The sequence below is a fragment of the Callorhinchus milii genome, unplaced genomic scaffold (assembly GCF_018977255.1).
Source record: "Callorhinchus milii isolate IMCB2004 unplaced genomic scaffold, IMCB_Cmil_1.0 Scaffold1, whole genome shotgun sequence".
Taxonomy (NCBI): domain Eukaryota; kingdom Metazoa; phylum Chordata; class Chondrichthyes; order Chimaeriformes; family Callorhinchidae; genus Callorhinchus; species Callorhinchus milii.
The window spans coordinates 62336245-62361257 of record NW_024704742.1 but is presented as its reverse complement, the minus strand read 5'-3'; the positions used below and the strand labels follow the sequence as shown (position 1 = coordinate 62361257).

Genomic DNA, 25013 nt, shown 5'->3' with positions numbered 1-25013 from the left:
TGTAGGATAATGCCTCAGAGCACTCTAAAATGACTGGATTAGTGCTTGGTGGGAGGGGTAGGTGGTGGGTGTTGGAGGAGAGGAGCAGACATGAGTTAGCCAAGAGTCCCACTATAACATGCTTCACTTACAGCTCAAATTGACTGACATTGTGTTTGTGCTGTGGGCCCCATTCAATGCCCACGTGTGCAGCTGTCCAACTTATTTCCTGCTCTGGCTGTTTTTTCTCACTAAAATTACCAACTTCGGTTCATTCGGTCACCGATGAGTCACCTCCCACTTTGTGTGTGCACGGAAGTCAGGACATGATGTTGAGGTAATGCTTCAATGTGGAAGTTGTCCATTTCTTTCTTTTAGTGCAGGACCCAGCCAACACAGTGCCTGCGTGCATTCATATCGCAACTCGTTAAAAAGGGGTGGGATTTTATGGATCACAGACCAACATATTATAACAAAGCCACGCAGTTACGTTCTTTTCTGAACACTCCTTTCCTTGGCATGATGAGGAATGAGAAATATAAATCGGAATCAGGTATCTCTGCTTCACTGCTGGAACTGATATTTCTTTGATAGCTATAAACATACACAAAACTGCTGAAAGTCAGGAAGTGTTCAGGAGCGCCTACTCGTGGTCACTTCAAATAGATTGGATTTCACAAAAGAATGCTTTGTTTTGTTGTTGCAAAATTCAAATCACGGCCTATTCAAATATATCAAAAGATTGAAGATGAAGTTCAAAACGAATCCTACATGTCTTACACCATAATAGCCACGTTCAGAAGTTTTGAGAGGAACTGAGCAGAAATGCAACAAGGTTGCCAGAACCAATTTAATTATGAATTTATTTAGTTTTGACCTACGTTAAAGTTTTTTTTAAAAAATTGAAGCTAATAGGTTCACATTTTCTCCGATTTGGATATAGAGTTACACAGTGCATGCAGATACGTACATTGAGTTTCTTACAGAGTTCTGTACTTTTAAGTGATATTACTTGTTAGTGTGGTTGTGGTTATTCTGATTGGGTTTAAAAAGAAATCCACTGGAGCATTTGCCAGCTCATTGAGAACTGGGACTCAGGAGACTGTTTGCCCTGTTGGGCTTGGGATGGCAGAGGGTTTTCGTTCGGGAATCTCAATTTGGCCATCTGTTGGATCCACTGGAATTATATACAATAGGGGAGGGAGAGGCTAAATTCCAGAGGGGCAGAGCCCCAGGCAAGGCCCCAACTCAAGCCCCAGTTTTCACGCTCCCCAGCTAGTTGCTGCTAGGCTGCAGCGTGGAGGAAGCCGGAAACCCCGCAGCTTTACTAAGCCAACCATCCTCCGCCAACGACCCAACTCCAACATGGCACCGCCCAGCCTGGTGCTGCCCAGGAGCAGCAGGAAAAGCAGTTGAATGGCAATGCCACTCGAGGCAACTTCCACATCACCACTGCCATCTTGTTCCCACCGCTTGGCTTCATCTAAGTGCATACGTATGTACATGCTCTGTGACACATGATGCCACAGTACCACTGGGAGTTAGTACAGCCACCAGGTGTAACTGCAGCGCTATGTTACACCTTAACCAAAACTGGCATACATGTATGAGATGAGCTTGTTTAGGTCATAGCTCATCAACGATAGGAGATCCTTGAAAACAGATATGTTCATGACACTCCTAGATGCAAGACCTTTCCGATGAGGTATAAATCATGTCTCTACTTCAATTGGTTATTGAGTTCCTAGCGGATAATAATAATAATAGTAACCCTTGCATTTGATATAGCGCTTTTCACGTCGGGAGGACATCCCAAAGCGCTTCACAGAACACACTGTAAAGTGAATTGACTGTATATTTGTGGGCGAACGCGGCAGCCAATTGCGCACAGCAATGTCCCACAAACAGTTGTAGATTAAAAATGACCAATTTATTATTGTTTTGGGTTTTGGAGGGATTATTATTGGGCGTGTGGAGTAAGGAAACTTGCCCAAGGTTTCGCCCTCTGCCTGGAATTGAACTCAGGTCTCTCGCTTGCAAAGCGAGTGCTCTAACCACTGAGCTACAGGACTCCACTACAGGATATACAGATACACAGATATTATGTCTTTATTAGTCTAAATATACCATTGAGAATGTGCCAGGCTCCACTGGCTCCACTATCACCCATTTCAAGATCCTCACACTTGTTTTCAAGACCCTTCATGCCCTGGCACCTCCCTACCTTACCTCTCCGACCTGCTTATTCCCTAACCCACAACCTGCTGATGCCGCTCGACTGGCTCCGGGCTTCTGCAGGACCCTTGTACCTTTCCTTCCAACTTTAGTGGCCGTGCTTTCAGCCACTATGCCCCAAAACATTGGAACACTCTTCCTCTATCCCCATCTTTCCCCTTCCTTCCCAACCTTCAGATCGTGCCTGAAGATCTTCCACTTTGACCGTGCTCACCTCCACCTCCCACCGGCTCAGCGTCGTGCTCCACCAATGTCAAGCGCTCTGGGATGCTACCCTGTGTGAGGGGCGCTATATAATTGCAACATCTATCACTTTGCATGACCATAGAATCATACAGCACAGAAAGAGGCCATTTGGCACATCGTGTCTGCGCCGGCTCCGAAAAGAGCAATCCAACTAAGACCAGCACTCTATTGAGGCTAAAGCTGGCCAATAACAGCTGGACACCTCACAGGGAGTGGGGGAGAAGAGGGGGGGGGGCTTCTTTTGGATGCACAAAATCATGCCTGTCACTGCATTCAGTCATGGTGGGTGCATCTGGGAAACACTGCTGTAGAGGCAATGGCTTATCCAAGGCCCAACAGCTCCACAGCAACAGGTGCATTTGGGGAGTTTTCTGACCTGTGCAGATCTTTCCCAGGCAGTAGTCAGAACAGTAAAGTCACGATAGACCAAATTGTTGCATTGTAGGTGCATGGTTGAGTATTTTGCACTTTAAATGTCAGCAAAGTGATAAATGTACAAAAATCCACATATGACAGACCATTTATAATATGGTGATCGAAGTAATTTAAAGGATCCTTTACTTTTCCAGTGTATAGTAGAGAGCAACAGCAGATTAATCTATGCTCTGATGAATTACCCACTGAGCGACCCTGAGTAATGCAACTCCACAGATTCTGATTTATATTCTCTTTCCTTGTATGTTTCCACAATCCTACAATGGAACCAATTTACATTAGAGTATCAGATCAAATTGCTGAGAGATTGGAGAGTCCAATACTTGCCAGCCATCTCCTCTGCTGAGGACCAAGGTTTGGGAGGTCGGACAGATAGTGCTTCATTTCCCTGCTGGCTAGCAACGAATCCTGAGCCAATCAGTGTGTGTGACAGTTTGCACACTCGGTCTGTTAGTTGCGAGAGTGTTCTCAGGCAGTTTGCCTTTTTTATTAATGTAGCCATTAGTGACTGTGCTTGTTTGCACTGGGGGTAAATGAGGTTGGTCCTCAAGTTCATTAGGCTTATATTTTTCCCATTCTTTGCATAAACAGTCACTCTGTTCTTCTTCTTCTGTTAAGTCATATTGGTGCTTTCCAGCTGGCATCTCTAATCACGCCACTTTAAAATGTCCAGGTTGCTCAAGCAACCTGTGATTTTTGGCAGAGGAATTGTCTATTATGTGTTCTTGGCACTTGTGTTTTTGTAAGGTAGGGCTTCCATGAACTCTGCATCTGGAAGGGTGGAGGCTGTTGACTGAACATTAGCTCAATGATACTGCAGCTCCTTGTTAAGAGAACTGCATGACAGTGGAATATGATTTATGTGATTTTGAGCCGGCAATGAATTCCTTCTTTTTTGGGGTGCAAAGCCCACTGTGAGTCAACGCGGGTAGCACCAAAAACTGAAGGATCCAATAGCTTTGGCTTCACTTAAGTGGTCTTTGACATTGGTATGAAGCCCAACACATTTTGCGTAACGGACACAGTTGGCAGCTCTGCTACTATTGCTGTTCCGTCTATATTAGGAAGGCTGTTGTTAGGAATACAGGAGAATCTGTGACTCTCTTTGGCATTATATTTTGAGTCACAGGTACTTTGCCCACAAAATATACAGTCAATCCATTTTACAATATTCTGTGAAGTGCTTTGAGATGTCTTAATGATGCGATAAGGTTCTATATCAATTGCAAGGAGTATTATTATGATTATTATTATTGCAATTAGCTCTCCATAATTTATGTCTTTATTACGAATAGAGTAACTGCATTTTCCTGAGTGTCATACGAATGTTGTTTACCCATAGTCCTTTAATCCAACACACACTCTGGAGTCCCCAAACATTGGCTAATCTGCACCAAATACTTTCCGGAATTAGGTAAACATGGTGTTTCCCCCAAGGGAGAGAGTGAGCTCCCCATTCCAGACACAAGGAAATTTCCATGCATAGATGGCTTGGAACTTTCAGTCTGGTTTGCATTCTCTTATGATCAGAAGTATCAGAAGAAGATTGTTTTGGCTGAAGAAGGCCCATCCGATCTGATCCTTCTTTGAAAATCCCTATTTGAAAAGAGAAGGGAGTTTCTCCTGGTGTCAAATCATTAGAGCCCATATTTTTCAAAATTACGAAATAATACAAAATAAAATGAAAAATTCAAGCACCAACATACTTTCCAGACTGTAAAACTTATTTTTTTCTAATCTTTCCTCCCAGCCTCATCCCTTTAGTCTATTTTCTGTTCCTTTTATAGTGAAAGGATATCCTTTATGTGGCACGGCAGCCGAAAGTGAAGAGGATTTAAGCGTGGTCTAGGTAGAGCATTGTAAATTCTCAGCATCATTTACAACCCAATAAACTGATAAATCTGCCATGAGTCACATAAAACTACAGTAAACCAGTAGCAATGGTTTACTGTTTTTTAAAGGTTTACTCAATGTTGGAGATTTAAATGTAACTGAACCAGACGTAAGTAGTATTAACAAATCTTGCAAATGTCCTGCTAAAAATTTATAATGTGCACAAGATGTAGACTGCATTTACAGTGGCTATGCTATTCATTTAGAATACTATTCTTAAAATGCCTGTCAAGCTGATTCCAACTCACACCAGATTCTCCGGCAGTATTCATTGTGCACCTGATTAGCATATTGTGTACCATACAAATTAATTTCTAGCGGTGAAAGAAAAGATACTTAAGCCTATAAGGAATTTGACAGTCATTATTGTACCATTTCTGACAGCTTCTGTTCAGTCATTACACAAAGCAGCAGACTAGAATTTTTGTTTCTTTCATTGATTTACTGCCAGGTAAAGCTTTCACTAAATGATTTTGCCATAAGTAAGCTGGAAAATGAAAATGATTGAATTTCTAAAATTGGTTTTGAAATATCTTGGTAATGCATATAAAAAATCAAAGAGTTTATCTTTTTTTTCCTTAAGCATTTTATTGTCTCAAATTTTCTTTGTTGCTAATTTCTCTTTTGAGGAGTTGTTCCATTTTACTTTGTTTTTTTTACATTATTTTGACATTGCCTAATCCTTTACATTCTTTTTTCTCGCATTTACAATATTTCTATAATTGGTCTTCTCTGTCCCCTCGCCCAGCCAGTGTTACTCATTTTAAAACATTTAAATGGATATGTGGAAAGAATTGGCAAGTAGGATTAATAAAAATAACTGACTTAAAACATCAGAAACAGCAGTAGCATTAAAATATTATTAAATTAATTTCTAGAAAACACACAGTTACTAATCGTGTGAAGTGCTTTAAGATTTTCTCCCAATGTGAATGTAAGGATTATTATTAATTGATATCTAAATGGTCTCTTTCTGGGTGAAATTAGTGGCCTTTCATAATGTGTTAGTTGCAAGAATTATAACGTTGAACACCTCTTGAAATGCTACTAACTTTGCCCTGTTTCTATTTCCAACATTTCATGAAAAGAATGCTCTTTTGGAGCTGTTGCTGGGGAGAGTGAATGAGAACCCTGAACTGTGACATTTGACTTGTGGACCAAGTGCTCCTTCAACTACACTCCTGTAGTTGAGTGGAGTCCTGTATCTCAGTGATTAGAGCATTCGCCTTGCAAGTGAGAGACCTGGGTTCGATTCCCGACAGTGCAAAACCTTGGACAAGTTTCCTTACTCCACACACCTCTGTTTACCTAGCAGTAAGTACAAACCCAGTTATAGTGGATTGGTTGTTATCGCTTTTCCGAGAGTAATAATTCCTTAAAAAAAATTAGTCACTCAATCCATGACTGTGTGTGGGACACTGCTGTGTGCAAATTGGCCTTCGCGTTTTGCCCACAAAATATACAGACAATTCACTTTACAGTATATTCTGTGAAGCACTTTGAAATGCCTCGGAGACATGATAAGGTTCTATATCAAATGCAAGGATTATTATTATTATTACAGTAAAAGCAATCTAACCAACATTGGTAATGGACATGGAGCAAACCTTATTAAGTGATATACTAACTGCTCCCTCTGAAATTCTATAATAATAATCCTTGGGTTTGATATAGCGCCTCATCACTTAATTGATATGTTACAAAGCACTTCACGGAACATACTACAAAGTGAATGGACTGCATGTTTTGTAGGCACTGCAGTGTCTCACAAACAGAACTGGATTGAGTGACGAATAACAGAAGGGTATGGGAGGAAGAAATTAGTGCTTTGGAGAATCATGAGGCATGGACTTGTTAGCCCAAATGGCCCATTTCTGTGCTGTACATTCATGTAAATTAAGTAAAACAATTAGGACATCAGTGGCTTAACCCAATGTAATTAAAATTGTGCAATCAGCCCTTCAGAGGCCTGACATTTCTTAAAACTGTTGACTTAAAATTGAATATTCTTAACTTCAGTTTTTAATTTAGAAAACAGTTTTCCACAGTTTTAAAATTGGAAATCTTTCAAATTATGACTGAATTGAAGAATTCTCCTAAATTCTGTACATTCTAAATATTTAAGCCAGTGGTCCAAAGGCAAAGAGCAGCAGAATTTTCAGGTCTTTAGTTACTTGATCAATAATTCTGTGCAGAGATAGAAGGATAGCTGTAGATCCCAAGATTGGTTTGGATGAAGAGACCCTTCAGCCCATCCGATCTCAACCTCCCAAAATATCCACCTACCATCATGGGGTGGGGGGGGGGGGGGGCTTTTAAACGTAGCAGCAGTCTAGTTAACACATTCTTCTCCAGATTTAAGCAAACAAGAACAGACACTGCTCCTATACCTCCAATCGCAGAAATAAATCTCTCACTTTGTCAATAACGTTTCAGCTCTTAATACTCAGCAATATTCATCAGCCTTCATTTTAATGGAGAACAGTAAATAATACCATTAGTGTTTTGACAAACAGTTAAGTACTTCTATTGCGCATATACTATTGAACTATATTTATTTTCTGCAACATTATACAATAATAGATTTTAACAACCTAGACTTTGTTTTATGATAGTAATGTGACGCTCCATCCTGTACTGCCTGGAGTCTGCGATTTTTGATGGAGATTCTGTGTCTGCAGAAAACTGAGCCAATTGCATATTATTCCCATCTACTCGGGGAACATTTGATCTTTTCAGTCCTCACAATCTTCAATGATCTGTTAACCTTAAGACATCAGACATTGCCTTTTTAGTACTAACCTGAAGGCACTTGATCATTTTAAACACAGCCACTATGTATGTGAGAGGTCACCCAAATGTCAGCACTTACTTTTTTTCCTGTATTTCCTCTTTACCTTCACACATCATGCCACGCCTGGTGAATTTTCACAGGGACTGGCTGTTTTCTCATATCTCATTAAGTTCATAGAATTATACAGCACAGAAGGAGGCCATTCGGCCAATCATCTGTGTCGGCTCTTTTAAAAGAGCTATCCAATTCATTGCCAGTCCCATGTTCTTTCCCCAAAGCCCTGCAAACTTGCCCTCCCCATGTTTGGGTGTGAGTATCAGTAAACTGTGACTATCAGACCTGGACACAAACCTCAGTGTCTGGTTCGATCCTCAGCTCTCCTTGCTATCTGATAGTTGGTCCCCGATCAAGACTGCTTATTTCCCCTCATCTGATTGTCTATCAGACCTCATACCAAAAGTCGCTGAAACGCTTATCCACACTTTTGTCACTTCCTACCTTGATTTTTCAAATGCACTTCTGTTTTCTCCAGTTCCACCATTCACAAGATTCATCTAATAAAAATCACCCCCACCCCTATCCTCATTCACACCAAGCTTGACACACCCATCACCCCCAATCCTTGCCTGGCTCCACTTGCTCACCATCTCTAAATGGTTTGATTTCAAGGTCCTTACCCTCACATAGAAATCCTTTCATGCCCTAACATTCCCCATCTCTCTGATCTATTCCATCTACTCAGGTGAATCCCATCTATGTTCTGGACAAAACGTGGTCACCAATTGCCCACAGCAGTGTCCCACAAACACTCATGGATTAATTGACCAAATAATAATAATTTTTTTTGAAGGAATTATTGCTCCTGGAAAAGCAATCTGCCAATCGACTAACAACTAGATTCCTATTTACTGCTAGGTAAATAGAGGTGTGTGGAGTAAAGAAATTTGCGTAACGTTTCGCCCTGCCTGAGAATATAATTCAAGTCCTCTCGCGTGTGAGGCGAGTGCTCTTACCAATGTGTTACAGGAATCCACTTTAAATCTCACTTTACAAGCCACCTTTTCAACTACTTTATGGTCATCTCCCCTTTCCCCTTCTCCTATGCCTGGCATCCTACCCTGTCACTGTAGAGCACCCTGCACGCCACACCCCCGCCCGCCACTCCCCCACACACCCCGCACCCCACCCCCATGATGTTACCCTATGAAATATTCTATATAAATGCAAGATGCTGTTGTTCTTGTGCAGGCAATCCTAATCCTGTGCTTATTCTGGCAGCTAAACAGAAATACTTTCCAACATGAAAATCAGGAACAGGAACCCTGGCTGACTCATTCTCCTCCCTTCCCCAGCCCAGAAATGCCTCGCTAGCCCAACAGGACTGCAATCAGACAAATTAACGACAGAGCGGAACCTCTTGTTAATTCTATGCAGTAAAATCCAGCACAAAATCACTTAGATTTGTGACAGTTCTGAGTACAGATTGCAAATCTCCCACATGTATCGAGAATTGTCATATAATGTGAATGTTTTGTAGTTACCTTATTTTATTACAAATGGGTATATTTAGCATCCATAACGTTACGAACTATTGTTGGTAATATCTCCTACAATGATTGTTTTAAAATCTCTGCAAATTGAGTGTTGTGAAAATTGCTTCCAATGTGCAATATTCTGCTAACCAGGAATTCTTACAGCCTTATGCAATACAGTATTTGGAAATCAGCCTGGATCAGTTGCTAGCACTCTCATGTTGTATAGAAGATTGTTGGTTCAAGCCAAAACCTTTCATATGTTGGGACTTTGAGCTCACAGCTGACAGTTTAATGCTCCATTGTCGTGAATACCATTCCTCCAATAAAGAATTAAATCAAGCTTCCTTCTGCCTCTTAAGATGGACATTAAACAACCAAAAGCACTATTTGAAAAGAGAAGGGAGTTTCTCCTGCGTCCTTGCTAGCAATCCCTCAAATAAAAAGTTGTCATTCACTTCATGGCTTTTTGTGGAATGCTGCTTTGACATGCTGGTTGCCTTGTTTGCCTACAAATATACAGTCGCTAATCTTGACAATAAATCCTGGGAAGCATTTGAGACATCCTCCCAGTGTGAAAGGCAGTATGTCAAATGCAAAGATTATATTATTATTACAAATTTACACCTCGCAGTAAATCCTATGAAATGCTTTGAGATGTTTTGTCGATATAACAAGGGTTATTATTTTAATATTTATAAAAGAATATTGATTCAATAAAATGAAACTATGATGCCCTGAGTATGTTTGTTCAGTATTTTATAGATACACCTGTACGTGTGTCAGCATGTCTGTTCTCCACTTCTGATTTCAAGCAGTTTTACAATAATCATACTTTCATTTGATATAACAACTCTTCACATTCTCAAAGTGTTTTAGAAAATGTACTGTAAGGTGGGTTGTGACTATAAATTGTAGGTAAATGCAGCAGCCAATTTGTGCACAGCAATATTCCATAAATAATCATGAAGTGAATGATCAATTTTATCTAAGGGTTTGGTGACAAGGTATCATGAGAAAATTCCTTTCTCTTTATGGCTAGTGTCATGGGATCTTTTACGTGCACCTGAACAGGCAGATGGGATCTCAGTTTAATGTCTCATTTGAAGGACAACACCTGGGACTAGACATCCTTCCCCAAACACTGTACTGCGTGTCAGCCTAGACTGAATGCAAGCTGTTTATTTACAATCTATCCAGTTCTCAGTAATTAATTGAAATCTCCTTTGGTTTCTCAGATCTTTACATTTGGTTGGCGGGAAGATATACGACCTGGAGAACCTCTTCACACTAGGAAGTTCTGCTTTGATGCCATTTCCCATAGCAGCTCTGTCACACTGTATGACTGCCACGGCATGAAAGGGAATCAGTACTGGCGCTATCGGAAGGTAAGCAACATTGCAAGTGGATCTTGATACATCTTCAGTGATCCAAAAGTTCTCATGTTCTTAGCTTTAAGATTATGAGAGGATAAATTATTACTACTAATAAGTAATAATTAATTTCACCTGGGTCTAGATTTACTTTAATTTCTTAGCATTTCAGAGCATACAGAATTTGGCAAATTGTTGAATTCAACTTTACCTTCAAAATTAAGATCATATTTAACAATTTGCCAAATGTTGGACATTCTGAAATACAAATAAAATCGGGTGAATTTAGATCCAGGTGGAATTCCCACCCAATTAGATTTTAGTTCAGAAGACAGTCTTAAATTTGGACATTTTAGAAGTTGAGTTTCCACAGAGCTGAAAAAGAACTGGCTTCCAAATTAAGACGCACTTTAAAATTGTTTTCCAAAAAACCTAATAATCTTACATTTGCTTCCAGGCCCAGGATCACTCAGACTATACATGACTTGAATCTCACACAAAGCCCGAACCCAATCCACATTACAAGGGCTCTGAGGCACTGACCTGCATGAAGGACACCATATATATGCAAGTTGTTGCTGTTGTACAATATTTTGTCTGCTACAAGAAAAAAACATGCCATTGAAGTCTGGCTTGAAGATAATGACAAATTCCATTTATATAGCACCTTTCACGTGGGAAGGATGTCCTTAGGCCCAGGACAATTAAGGATTTGCACTCGAGCTGGGGATTGGAATCAAGAGGGTTGGAGGATAGAGAGATGGGAGTCTTGAGATGTACCTTGAAGGGGGCGAGGGAAGGGGTGAGCTGGAGAGGTTTAGAGATGGATTTCCAGAGGGTGAGGGCAGACAAGGTGAAGGCTGTTATTTTAAAGCAAACCAAAGATTGTGTTTAATGTAACAATCGGTGTGGGGGGGGGACTTTTTAAATTTATACATATATATAACAAAGAGATTGCAATATTTTTGAACACTTCAACCAGATTTTTCTTATCAATGTCTGTTCATGTTGCAAACAAATCGAAAAAACATAACCAGTTTAAGAAGAGATTACATTTGAATCTTAGTTTAATTTAGAAAACCTTTAATATAGCTGGAACTTCTGATTTTTGGTTTTAACCTATAAAAAATAATGAAACACTCCTAATACAAAAAGATGAAATTGTTGTTTATCCAATAAACATCAAAAAACACAGTAAATGGTTAACTGTCCTGACACCAGTTATGCGTGTGTTACCCTCACTCTCTGTCTCTTCCTCACCGCTAAATATTTGCAAGTGTGTCTCGTGACGCATTTGTGAGAGGAAGTGTGAGGTACCTCTCTGTCCTGGATTGATGGGCAGTGAATGGAATCCACTTTGTAATTATGCTATAACCGAACTTAATAATAATAATAATAATAATCCTTGCATTTGATATAGCGCTTTTCACGTCGGGAGGACGTCCCAAAGCGCTTCACAGAACACACTGTAAAGTGAATTGACTGTATATTTGTGGGCGAACGCGGCAGCCAATTGCGCACAGCAATGTCCCACAAACAGTCGTAGATTGAAAATGACCAATTTATTATTGTTTTGTTTTTTTGGAGGGATTATTATTAGGCGTGTGGAGTAAAGAAGCGTGTTGTAATGAGATTATACTGTAGATCGGCATGGTCCAACAGGCGGCCCACAGGCCACATCTGGCCCGGTGGATGATTTCATGTAGCCCAAGATAATTTCCAACTTGGGGCTGCTCGCTTCCTCTCAGGTGATTGTCCTCTCAATGGCAGCGGCAGGAGATTTTTTTTTGGTCAGCCGGGTGTCTGACACAAACAGGAACTCATCCCCATGCTTAAGAATATCCAAACCAAGTTGAGAATTCCATCCCTCCCACCTACATGTGGAAATCCCGGAGATAGATTGTTGGAACGGAATGCATCCTGTTTACCTAATTCCGGAAAGTATTAAGCGCAGGTTGGCAAGAGCCAAGGCTTGCATATCCCAGAGTGTGTGTTGGGGTACTGCTGGCATCTAAGCTTTCACGCTGCTTGTCCAGCTAGAACCACCCTACGCATTAGGGTTTTGCTTGCAGAGTTAACCTGGAAGGGCAGACCTGCCCTGAGTGACTGGTCTGCCCTTCCAGGTACTGCCGATGAGCCAGGCTGGCTGTGCTGTCATAAGCAGTGACCTGGAATAATGCGGACCCACCTGGATCAGGAACTGGACTACCGAGACCGCCACAGAGGGCTGGCTCGATTCCAGCATTCCGTTGCCAGGTATGTCACTGTGGAGCCAGTGATTGCGAGTGGGGGAAAGGGGGAAGAGAGTGTGTGGGAGAGAGGGTGTGAGAAGAGGGATGTGGGGAGAGAAGCAAAAAAGTGAGACAGTGGAGAGAGAGAGAGAGCGAATGAGGAGAATTGAGGGCAGCTTTTTGAGGTTCACTGTCAGGACAGACAATTGGATTTTCCCTTAACCACCGTGAGGGGGGCAACTGAGGGCAGACAACCAGCGCCATGCTGTGCAATTTCCTTGCAGTATACTCCCTCTTTCCCCAGTGAGAAACTCCTCTAGTCCTTCATTAGTGCCCCCATCCCCACCCTACCTCTGTGAACGCCTGACCCAGCCATTCCCATTTCCTAGCAAACACCAGCTTGCTTCATGTCCCCTCACCCCATCTGCCCCACCATCGCCATTTTTCTCCCGCTCTCTGGACTTCCATTCCTGGAGTCCCTCCGACTCCCTCCCTCCCCTATTTCAAGACCTAACTCTTTGACCGTGCTTTTGGTCATCTTTTCCCCATCCTACCTCCCTCAGCTCCCACCCCTAGCTCAGGTGCCCAGCCGGCAGAGTCGAGTGCTTTGAGACATCCTTTTAACATGAAAAGGGTGCTGTGTATATGTTTTTATGTTTCTGGAAGGCAAATACAAAATACTGCTTATGCGGCCTGCGGACATTTCTCAAATAGGGATTTCGGCAGCCAAAAGGTTGAACCACTTTATATTTTTGCCCACTGAAAAACTCAACAACAACAACGACAACTTGGATTTATATAGCGCCCTCCATGCCGGACGGTGTCTCAAAGCACTTCACAGTAACGGATCCCGGGACCGAGCCAGGGAGAGGGGGAGGAAGGTGATCAAAGGCGCGGTCGAAAAGAAAGGCCTTCAGCAGAGACCTGAAAATAGGGAGCGGGAGCGAGACAAAGGGAGTGAGGAAGGGAATTCCAGAGTCTTGGGGCATAGTGGCTGAAGACATGGCCGCTGAGGGTGGAGCGGAGGATTCGGGGGACAAGGAGGAGGCCAGACTCGGAGGAACAAAGGCAACGGGTACTGTTTTGAGGAGAGAGTAAGTTAGAAAAGAAGGGGAGTGCAGAGGAGTGCAGGGACTTGAATACAAGAGTGAGGATCTTGAAGTCGATCTTCTCTGGGATAGGCAGCCAGTGCAGTCTGGCAAGGACTGGGGTTATTTGGGGAGCGGAGTTTGGTGCGGGTGAGAATGTGGGCGGCAGAGTTTTGAATGATCTGGATTTTATGGATGGTAGTGGATGGGAGACCAGCGAGGAGGGCATTTGAATAGTCCAGCCGAGAGGTGATAAAGGCATGGACCAGGGTTTCAGTGGCTTTCGGAGAGAGGTATTGGCGGAGACGAACAATGCATCGGAGGTGGAAGAAAGCGGTGCTGGTGAGGGACCGGATGTGGGGGAGGAAGGATAATTGGGGGTCGAACCTGACGCCTAGGTCGCATACGGGTTCGGAGGGTTTTAGTGGGTGGTCGGGTAGGTGGAGGAGGTGAGAGCCGTGAGATTTTAGACGTTGACGAGAGCCAAAGAGTATGGCTTCCGTCTTGTCAATGTTCAGCTGAAGGAAATTTGTGCACATCCAGCCCCTGAGATCTGACAGGCAGGCTGACAGAACAGCAGAGGACTGGGGGTCGCAAAGAGAGGTGGAAAAATAGAGTTGGGTGTCGTCCGCGTACATGTGGAAATGTACCCCATGTCTGCGGATGACATCCCCAAGAGGGAGCACGTAGATCAGAAAGAGGAGGGGGCCAAGGATGGATCCTTGGGGTACACCGCAGGTAACCGGGTGAGAGCGGGAGGAGAAGCCGTTTGTTCTGATGTACTGCTGGCAGTTTGTAAGGTAGGACTCGAACCAGGCAAGTGCGGTCCCACTGAGGTGGATGACGGAGGAAAGGCGGTGGAGGAGGATGGCGTGATCGAACTCCGCGGAGAGGTCAAGGAGGCAGAGGGAGCCCTGGTCACAGATAGAGAGGATGTCGTTTGTGACTTTCAAAGCGCAGTCTCTGTACTGTGGGCGGAAACCAGATTGGAGGGGTTCGAAGAGGGAGTGGGAGGAGAGGTGTGCGCGAAGTTGATTGGCAACAACTCTTGCTAACTAGACAAGTTAATAAAACATTAATTTATTCCACGTGAGACGTTCTGTGCCTTGTAACATGTTGTATGACTACAATCAACCAAACTATAGTAAGTTACAACAGTACAAAACAATTAACAGTCATTTCAGAAAAACTTTCTTCACAGTTGAAAGCATTTCATGAATTATGCAACAAAATATTCCTGCAGATATTTGCATAAAGTGCATTCTGATAAATTCTAAACAGGATCCTGACAAGCAGGTTATTGTGGTAATGGACTTTATTGTATTACTGGCAGCAGTTGTTCATCTTTGTAGATGTTTCTGCCTAATTTTTTAGGACAAGAGCCTCTATCATCCTGTGAGCAACAGCTGCATGGACTGCAACTTAGCTGACAAGAAGATTTTCATGAACAGATGTAACCCTTCAGTGCATACCCAGCAGTGGATTTTTGAACATGTTAATGTGACTGTTCTTGAAAAATTCAACAATGATTCCACTTCATAAGGACTCCTTTATTACAGTGGAATAAATCGTGCACACAGCATTGGTCCTTTGACAGGAATTGTTGGCATCTGGATCAGTCAATTCAGGTGTTAAATTTCATAGCTACAGTGGGCTTAATCTCAGGATCAGTAACAACCGTAGCTGAAGTCAAGAATGCAACTGAGGCACTTTGCAAAAGAACTTCACCACCAGCTGTCGCAAGAAAACAAAACGTGAAACTGAAGCAGACTTGGGAATGCCTTGCTGGTCAAGAGCAATTAAAATTAAAATGTAGGGCAGCAAATCAAAATGGAATCAAAATGGAATTCTGTAGATTCCCAGTCAGTCCAACCTGTCGATCTCTGAGGGGATGCTAATTGCACTTTTGTTTTAGAGCAGGCCACCTGTTTGACATGTTGGCAGAAGACTGCGTGGCTGATGCCAATTCAAATCTTTGACTCGAATGGGATGACAGCCCAGGTTTAATGATGCACAGAGCTTTTTGATCCTGTTTTGGACGTTGTGAAAAAAATTGTCTTTTTTTCCTCCCTTTTTTGTATTAATTAAATTTGAAAAACAATTCTGTGAGTTTTTCATTAGAAGTTTGTGTGTGATGCGAATTCTGGGGATTGCAGTAAATGTTTATTTACAAATCTGCTTTATCGATTTCATTTTCCACATAACACAGAAAATAATGAATATTTCAGCCCAAGAGGAAAATAATGTTTCTGAGAAACATTTCTGATTTTTACTAAAAGAACCAATTTATTACAATTATATTGTAATATATGATACATATAAACTTTCCTGAAGTACTGATTGCAGATTATTTCTCAATAAATTTTCATTAATCGTTTTGTTTGAATGTCATTACAAACAAAGGATGTGGTGCACAATTTCCATCAAAGCACAATTTGGAAAGGAAACCTGATGATAAATTGATATACAAAATTTATAGAGTGAACACACTGCATATAATGAAAGTCAATATTGCAGGCCGAATCTATTATATTTTCAGGTGGTGTAGAAAACAACCGAGCCAGGCAGCAGGATTTCAGGTGGTATGTGAGGCATGTAAGGCATAGCCTAGGGTTGCGACAGAGTTGAACAGGTGGTATGGAAGGCTTAGCAGGCAGCAAGATAGCAGAGACCAAATACAATGTGCAGCCTTTCTTGAAAGACAATCAAGTGTCTCGAACTGTACGTTCATACTATATATAGAAACCTTCTCAAGAAAATGATAATCTTTGCATTCGATATAGCATCTTTCACAGCAGAATGGCTCAAAGGGCTTCATAGAATTTACTGTCAAGGTAGTGACTATGTATTTTTGTGGCAGCTAATTTGCACACAGCAATGACAAACAACCGTGAAGTGATCAATTTCCACTGTGGGGGATTATTGGCTAGGACACCAGGAGAAACTTCCTTCTCTTTTTCGAATAGTGACATGGGATCTTTAACATACCTGAACAGACAGACAGAATCTTGGTTTAATGTGTCATCAAAAAGACTGCACCTCTGACAATACAGCACTCCTCCAGCACTGCGGCAGTTGCCACTCCCCCCAGCCAGCATGGACCTTGAACAACAACAGCAACATTACATTTGTATAGCACCTTTCACGTCGGGAGGACGTCCCAAGGCGCTGGAAAGTCAGTGTTTCAGACCCGAGCTGGGAGTCAAGAATGGGGACGGTAGAGGGCAGGGGGGGCAAGCAGAGAGATCAAAAACATGGTTGAAGAGGAGGGTCTTGAGATGGGTCTTAGAAGGATGCAAGAGAGATGGTGAGGCAGAGGCGGGATGGAGCTGCAGAGGAAGGGTGAACCCACAATCTTATGACTCAGAGGCAAGAGCACTACCAAATGTGCCTCACTGGTAGCAAAATATTGGAAATGATCATCCGTAAGCAATATTACTATAAAATAATATTTGATGAGTTTTGGAGATTTGATCTTTGTGTAATATGTAAGGATTCAGGTGAACTAAACAAAAACAACAAGAACTTGCATTGACATAGCACCCCTCATGCAGGGTAATGTCCCAGAGAGCTTGACAGTGGAGGAGCACAACGCCAAGCCGGGAGGAGATGGGAGGTGACCGTAAGCACAGTCGAAGAAGAAGATCAGCCACGGGAAAGTATTGAGGACATAGTGACTAAAAACTGAGGTAAGCCTGAAGCAGGGACCGCTGTCCTGTAAATAAAAGTAATTTCAAGACATTATCTAAATTGCTTGATAAGAATACTGGTTTGTTATAACTCCAAATATCTATTATTCTCTAAATAATAAGTCACTATATCAAATGCAAGGATTATTATTATTAATAAAGAACCAGCCACAGTGTAACACTAGCTGATCAATTGGTTACATCAGCTATGTTCCTACGTAATTAAATGGCAGAACAGTCTCAAAGGGCTGAATGGCCTACTCCTGTTCCTATGTTCCTATGTAAGGCATCTGAAATGGTGGATCAAATTTGAACTGCAAAGTCATTTTATCCTAACCATGTACATTCCAAAGGCCTCTTGCCTTGTTATAAACTTTCCATAATTCTAGTCCTGTTTGAGACTGTTCTGTTTCCTTGATTAAAACAGTACAGCCGCAAGCCTATTCTCTGTTAGGCATGATTCCAAGGTCTGCTGGCCTCTACCAGGCCTAAGCCTTGAGCCTTTATTATCATTCTTTGTCTGTCAGGAAGAACCCCTAGCCTGTTCCAGGATCGGCTGTTCCCATTCCTCTAGCTTCACAGCTTTGGAGTCAACTGATTACTTATTTGATAAATAATAATCCCTCCAAAACAAAACAGTAATAAATTGGTCATTTACAATCCACGACTATATGTGGAACACTGCTGTGCGCAATTGGCTGCCGCGTTTCGCCCACAAATATACGGTCAATTCACTTTACAGTATATTCTGTGAAGCACTTTGAGACGTCGAGAAGCTGTGAAAAGTGCTATATCAAATGCAAGGATTATTATTATTATTATTGATGCTTTCACTTCATTCCCTTAATCCTTCTCAATTACAGATAGAGCCTCTTTAAAGAGATATGAGCACCAGATACAACTTGTATTTATATAGCACCCTACATGCAGGGTAATAATATAATATAATAATAATAATCCTTGCATTTGGTATTGTGCCTTTCATTTCAAGAAGACATATCAAAGCCCTGCACCTGATCAGTTTGATTGGTCAAGGTGATTCATTACAATTTTGAGTTCACTTGATTATTATGCTGTTAACATTCCCAATGAAGTTAACATGGTAAATTTAGTAAATTACTATTATTCATTTTTGTATACAAGTGTCCTCTTACCATATATCTTATAAACATGACAGAGAAGGGAATAGAGGGTATGGGAGAATGATGAGGAAGAGTGCAAGGTCATATGGAGTATAAATATAGGCATGCACTAGTTGGGCCAAATGGTTTATTTCCATGATGTAAAGTTTTATGTAATTCTATATATCTTGTTGGTTTGATGGCTCAGGAGATTGCTTGTAGCTTCCAGCACTGCTGACTTCTTAAGAAGATGTGTTACTACTCACCAGCTGATGGGATGATGTCTACTTTCAGGTGAAGTCACGCCCCTAAGGGAACAAGACTTAACATAACTGAGTTGTCAGTTTCGAGCAGTCAACGTTCACCTGTTGTACCTTCGCAAAGCGTGGGGGAAAAAGTAAAAACACCTTCCAATGACAAAGATTTTTATCATCATATCCACACACTTAATGTTTCCAACAAACTCAATTGGGTAGAAATTTTAATAACTTTTGCTTACAGCGCCTTATCATGCCATCAGAATGTCTCAAAGAGCTTGCTGGTGTTTACTGTCGAGTGTAGTGATTATACTTGTAGGTGATTGTGGCAGCCAGTTTGCGCACCGCAATGTCCCACAGATAGCCATGAAGTGATGAGAATTTTACCTGGGGCATGGTTGGTCAGGACACCGTGATGAATTTCCTTCTCTTTTTAAGCTTATAGAAATTGCTTAGGGTAATTGATACAAGTCATAATGTGATAATAATCCTTGCCCTTATCACATCAAATATAGCACCGTGTCACATCAAAACATATCAGAATTTTCTATAGTGTAGTGACTGTAAATTTGTAGAAAGACACAGCAATATCTCTGCCAGAAAGTGTATAACCAATTTGACTTGAGAATTGTTGGCTGGGACACTTGGAGAAACTTGTTTCTCTTTTCAAATAGTCCCATACTATTTCAAATGCTTTAACATCCACCTGAGCAGGCAACAGGACATTAGTTTAATTTCATCTGAAGGATAATTCAGTGCTCCTCTAGAACTCCGCTGGAGTAGCAACTTAGATTATAAACTCAAAGGTCTGACGTGGGGCTTGAACCCATAGCTTTCTGACTAAGAGGTGAGAGTGCGATCAATTGAGTCAGGCTGTACATAAAATGCCCTAAGACCATGATGGTATTGGTTTGGATCTAAATTTAATCATCTGGGACCTCTCAAGATATTACAAGTCTTATAAAGAAAGTGTTAAAGAAAACAGATGATGCTGCTAATGTTACCAGGGAGGTATTGTTTCTTGGTAATTTTTCTGTCAAGCATAGAGATGAACTCATTACTTTGCCACAGTTCTTTTTTGGGACAGCAAAATGGACCATGAACATGTAAGATCATATAGGGAGCCCATGTTACCAGTATTTGAGCATGGATTATCACTGCAATGTTTACATGAGTAGTCATCCAATTGCTTTATAATTGTGTTGTTTTGATGTAGCAAAGTTTTACTCCAGGCTACAATTTCAAATGTAATTATTTTGGCAAACTCATGAATATTCAAGAAGAAAAACAACGAATAGTAGGTCATTTGCAAGATTGGCATAAAATTAATTAATCCTGACCTACCAGATGTGTTTTAAATCGACCTTCTATTGTCCCAATCTTCACTAATCTCCTGCCTCTTTTGGCTATCATCTAACTTCATGGAAACTTCATCCAAGTGTAATTCCAATGGATCAGCACCCGAGCAGAGTTCAAGCAGAGCAGCCTGAGATGCATCTGGGGATATTTGTCTTTTCTAAATCTTTTTACAAATCTTGCTAATTACTCTCTTTACCTACCTTCTGGCAGGTAATCCTTACTCAAACTATAGGCCTCCTTCACATACTGTTGGGTTAACTGCACCATCCATTTTGGACACAGACAAAATTCCCATATGGGAGAGGAAAGATCAAATGTTTTAAAGAGGCATGTGATGATTTCAAGATGGCAAAAGCGGGGCCAAATTAAAAAATTAACTAAGCCATGGTTTAGGGCCAAGAGATTTGATGGATATGAATATTGTGTTGAAAAATTAGCCATGCATATTATTAGATGACCTAAAATTAATATAATTACATAATTTGTAAAACAGTAGTAAAACAGTAAAACAGTCAGAGCAGGCCTGAGTCAGACATATATTCATTAGCTTGTATGTCATTGGAACCGACAACCTTAAAATGATTGGGAAAAGCACATGGAGCTGGTGTTCTTGTGACATTTTGTCTTGGTAACGGTAGGTAAATCAGCTTTTCACTTTTATCATGTCATTTGCAATTTTACATATTTGAAATGACGTGCTATGTTATGTCTTGTTATAAGTATTTTTAAATATATTAAAATAAAATCTCATATTAAACAACATGTGTCTGTCATTCACAAAAAGCTTGTGTTGCATATGTTGCATGCAAAGTACAAAGGGCCCCCAAATGTGATTTAGTTTACGGCCCCCCAGATCTCTTAATCTTAATCTGGCCCTCGACAATATCTCACCTATTTTAGCGAGGGGAATTCAAGCAAAGTGAATTTAATACGCACTGTTGACATGATGTAACATACAAAGTCAATTTTTATGGCAAATCAAGTAACTAAAAATTTTGACAGACACTCTTGGATTACAGATTTATCCTGTGTGTTTAGCTTGGAAAAATGGAATGATTCATTGTAGCACTAATAATAAATCAATAATTTCTCAGAAAGTCATAAATGTCCTATTTAAATTTTTGATTTTGTTCCTTCTCGAATTTTCTTGCTCATTTTTCACCTTGTTCAATTTTACTTCTAATGCCGCAGGTTAATTTAGATATAATTCCACACATACCTCTATTCACTTCACTGTGTATTCTCAAGATTACAGAATTAGTTTGGACAAAGAAGGACCTTTCCCCAACTAATCTCTTCCACCAGAATATCCTCACGTCCATTGTCCCATCGTAGCTTCAACTGCTTTGTAAATGAGTCCAGAGTCCTAACTTCAATCACGCCTCCTTTGCAACCTGTTCCACTTATTAATTACTCTCTGAGTGAATAAAAACTTCTTGAGTGTCTTTCCTGAAACTGCCCTCTGGAATTCTAATTCTACTGTCCTCGTGTCCTACTGCCTTGGATATCCTTTGTGTGTCAACCTGGCTCATTGGTAGCACTCTTTTCTCTGTAGGTTGAAGGTTCAAGCCCATGTCAGAGCTTAGAAGCACATAGTCTCGACCAGGTGTCTCCAACCGGTTGATCGAGGCTAAGTGGCGTCTTGCGCATGTTCAATAAAAACAAGAGGCAGGACCAATATACAGTTTAAACATTAAAGTTCACATATTTTTCTTTCCAGATACATGAAATACTTTGTGCATCCGGCTTTACATTCAATTTGACTCAAAAGTAACGCAGTTCTATCACTCCTTTTTGATCGTAAGAGTGAACACCACCTAGCGGTGATCGACCGGTTGGAGATCCCTGGTCCTAGCTGACACTCCGACACAGTGCTAAGGTGTGCTGCATTGTTGGAGACGCCATACTTCACTTGAGACATTAGACCGATGTCTCGTCTGCCTGATCAGATGAAGGTTAAAGATCCATGGCACTATTCAAAACGAAAAGGGAGTTTCTCCCGGTGTCCTGGCCAACAATCCCCCAAATAAAATTGGTCACTCACTTCATGGGTGTTTGTGGCACATTGCTGTGTGCAATTGGCTGCCGTGTTTCATCCCTAAAATACACAGTCACTACACTTTAAGTATATCCTGTGAAGTTCTTTGAGTCATCCAGATGACATGATAAGGCACTGTATCAAATGCAAGGATCATTATTGTTAACATAAAGTGCCGTTCTTTTTGTGTGCAGAATCAACAGCTATGTAGCTATAGGAGCGATCACTGCTCCAGTTTTTATCTATCCCTATATCCACAAATGTGCACTTCCAGCCTTTTTTTTCTGTGAATTTCCCCCAAAATGGATGGAGCACCAACTTACATCGAGATAAACGACTGCAAGATCTGTCACCGCAACAACTGACCACATTTTTTAATACAGAGCTTTATTGAAGGGCAAATCCAATAACAGAAATCATACACTGAAAGAAGTATGCAATTCCCTATGATTCTTCCAATACAGTTTTATGTGACTACTAGTCAGACATTTGAATACCAGGCAAATGGAAACAGTACATGTATCTTCCAATTGAAACAAACCACAGAGATGAGCAGCTCAGTTTCACATTAGATTTGACCAGAATGGCCCTAGCCCATCAGACTCAAAAGTAAATTAGAATCCACTGTGTTGAGGCACTAGCACATTTGAAAGCCTGATCAACTTCTATTTCTTGGTAGGTTTGAATCTTGTGTTACAGAAAGTATCACTATTTCCTAGCAAATCTAACCACAACCACTCTTCAATCAAATTAATATAAGCTTGCTGTCACTAATTTGTAGGTTAGAAAGAGCTCATGTACAATAGAATTGCAATAAGACAATTTGGTTCCTCTGCCATTTTAAAGGTTAGTGTAGAAAGCAGTCTCTTTGATCCAGGACTGATGTAAAGCTCAGAGATTTACTGTAATTCCTATTGTGTCATTAAGTCTTTGATCCAAATAGCAAGTTCTCGTAAAAGTATTGGCAGGTGTTAAGTTATAGATGAGGTTATGTGTGAGAGTACGTGCAGTTTCTGAAGCAATGGCCCATGGACAAACCATGGTTCGTCTTTTTCAATCAGGCAAAATAGCTTTTTGACCCAAAATTTGTAGATCTTGGAACAATATGAAATATACGATTCATAGTTTGTTATTAAAGTGCTACAAGACTTTACCCTACATAAAGAGCACTATATATAAATCCAAGTTGTTGTTCTATTACTGTCACTGGATGTGGAAGAATTAAGTAAATCATTCTCAACAATCGTGTTCTTAATGTTCAGGGACCAAAACTGAGTATTGAATATGAGCATGTAATGTTATTTTCATTAGAAAATCTACCTTCAAAGGTATTAAAAGATAATTTAACTAGACATTCCATTTCTCTTAACTATATGTTGTCAGCACACAGGGTCCGAGTTTTTACATGGTGATACATTACAGTATAAAATTATCAAATCCTAACTAAAGTAATCAAGAATATGTAAAAAAAATGCCATTCTCCAAGACGATGAGAAGAGACTTTTTGTCTAGGATCTTATACTTTATAGTATTTAACCAATTTACTATCATTGTAACTATTCTGTTGTATATTGTCAGTTGCCAGCCTGCGCCTGATACATTCAGAAATTAGGTAAGCAGGACGTGTTCCTCCAGGAGAGAGTGCGTATTCCACCCCAACAATCTATCTCCTATGTGTAGGTGGGATGCATGGAATTCTCAACTTGATTTGGATACTCTTAAGCATGGTCATGGGTTTCCGCATGTGGCTGAGCCCCCCCTCCCCCCCAAAATATATTGTCACGTGTTTGGAGGCAAGGTCGACTGATCATGCGGTTGACAGACATACCCAATGTTTGCAGCTTTTTGAGGAAGATATTATCTACCCCAGCACTTTCTAAAATAACTGGTAATTTATTGTCATAATAATAATAATCCTTGCAATTGACATAGTGCCTTATCGTGTCATTGAGGCATCTCAAAGCGCTTCACAGAATATACTGTAAAGCGGATTGACTGTGTCTTTTTGTGGGTGAAACATGACAGCCAATTACGCAGATTGAGTGACCAATTTTTTTTAATACTAATGCTTGCACTTGACACCATGCCTTTCATGTTCAGTGGATGTCTCAAAATGTTTCATAGGAAACAAGTGTGGTGATTGTATATTTTGTAGGTGAACGTGGCAGCCAATTGGATCACAGCAAAGTCTCACAAAGAGCCATGTAGTCCATCTTACAATTTAATTAGTAGTTATTTTAGAATCAAAAGTACTGGTTCTTAACAAAATAGCTGTCTTTTTAGAGACTATTAGTGTGTGAAAGACACAAATATCCATGAACAAATTACTATACTACAGATAGGATAACCATTAGCTATGTCAGATCAGTAAAGAGAAACAAGTTATTTACAGATGAGCAGGTGTGTTGGAGTCCATAATGTAGTAGATTGCAATATATTTGGTCTGTGAAGAAAAGGAATGGAACAATAAGCATCTCGGCAATGCAAGGCTGTGTTGCAGAGGTGAAAGAAAGCCGAGCGAATGCAAGCCTGGATTTAGGGTTTAGAAGATATTTGGGAGTCAAACATGATTGATTCCACATTGGCTCCACGAGATACTACTGTTCATAATAATCCTTATATTTGGTATTGCGCCTTTCACTTCGGGAGAATATCTCAAAGCACTTCACAGATAAAGTGCAGTCACTGTGTTTTATGGGAGAAAATGGAGTGAGCAGCCATGAAGATCAATGAGGTCAGCACC

General features: G+C 40.8%; 1 protein-coding gene across 1 annotated transcript in view; it reads left to right on the top strand.

Moving 5' to 3' along the window:
- The window catches only part of galntl6 (polypeptide N-acetylgalactosaminyltransferase like 6), a 494474-nt gene extending 478442 nt beyond the window's left edge, over nucleotides 1-16032 (top strand). Inside the window, exons 12-13 of the mRNA XM_007895954.2 lie at nucleotides 10353-10502; nucleotides 15181-16032. Of these exons, the coding sequence (XP_007894145.1) occupies nucleotides 10353-10502; nucleotides 15181-15348 (318 nt within the window). The 3' untranslated portion in view covers nucleotides 15349-16032. The remainder of the gene's footprint in view (nucleotides 1-10352; nucleotides 10503-15180) is intronic.
- The last annotated feature ends 8981 nt before the right edge of the window (nucleotides 16033-25013 follow it).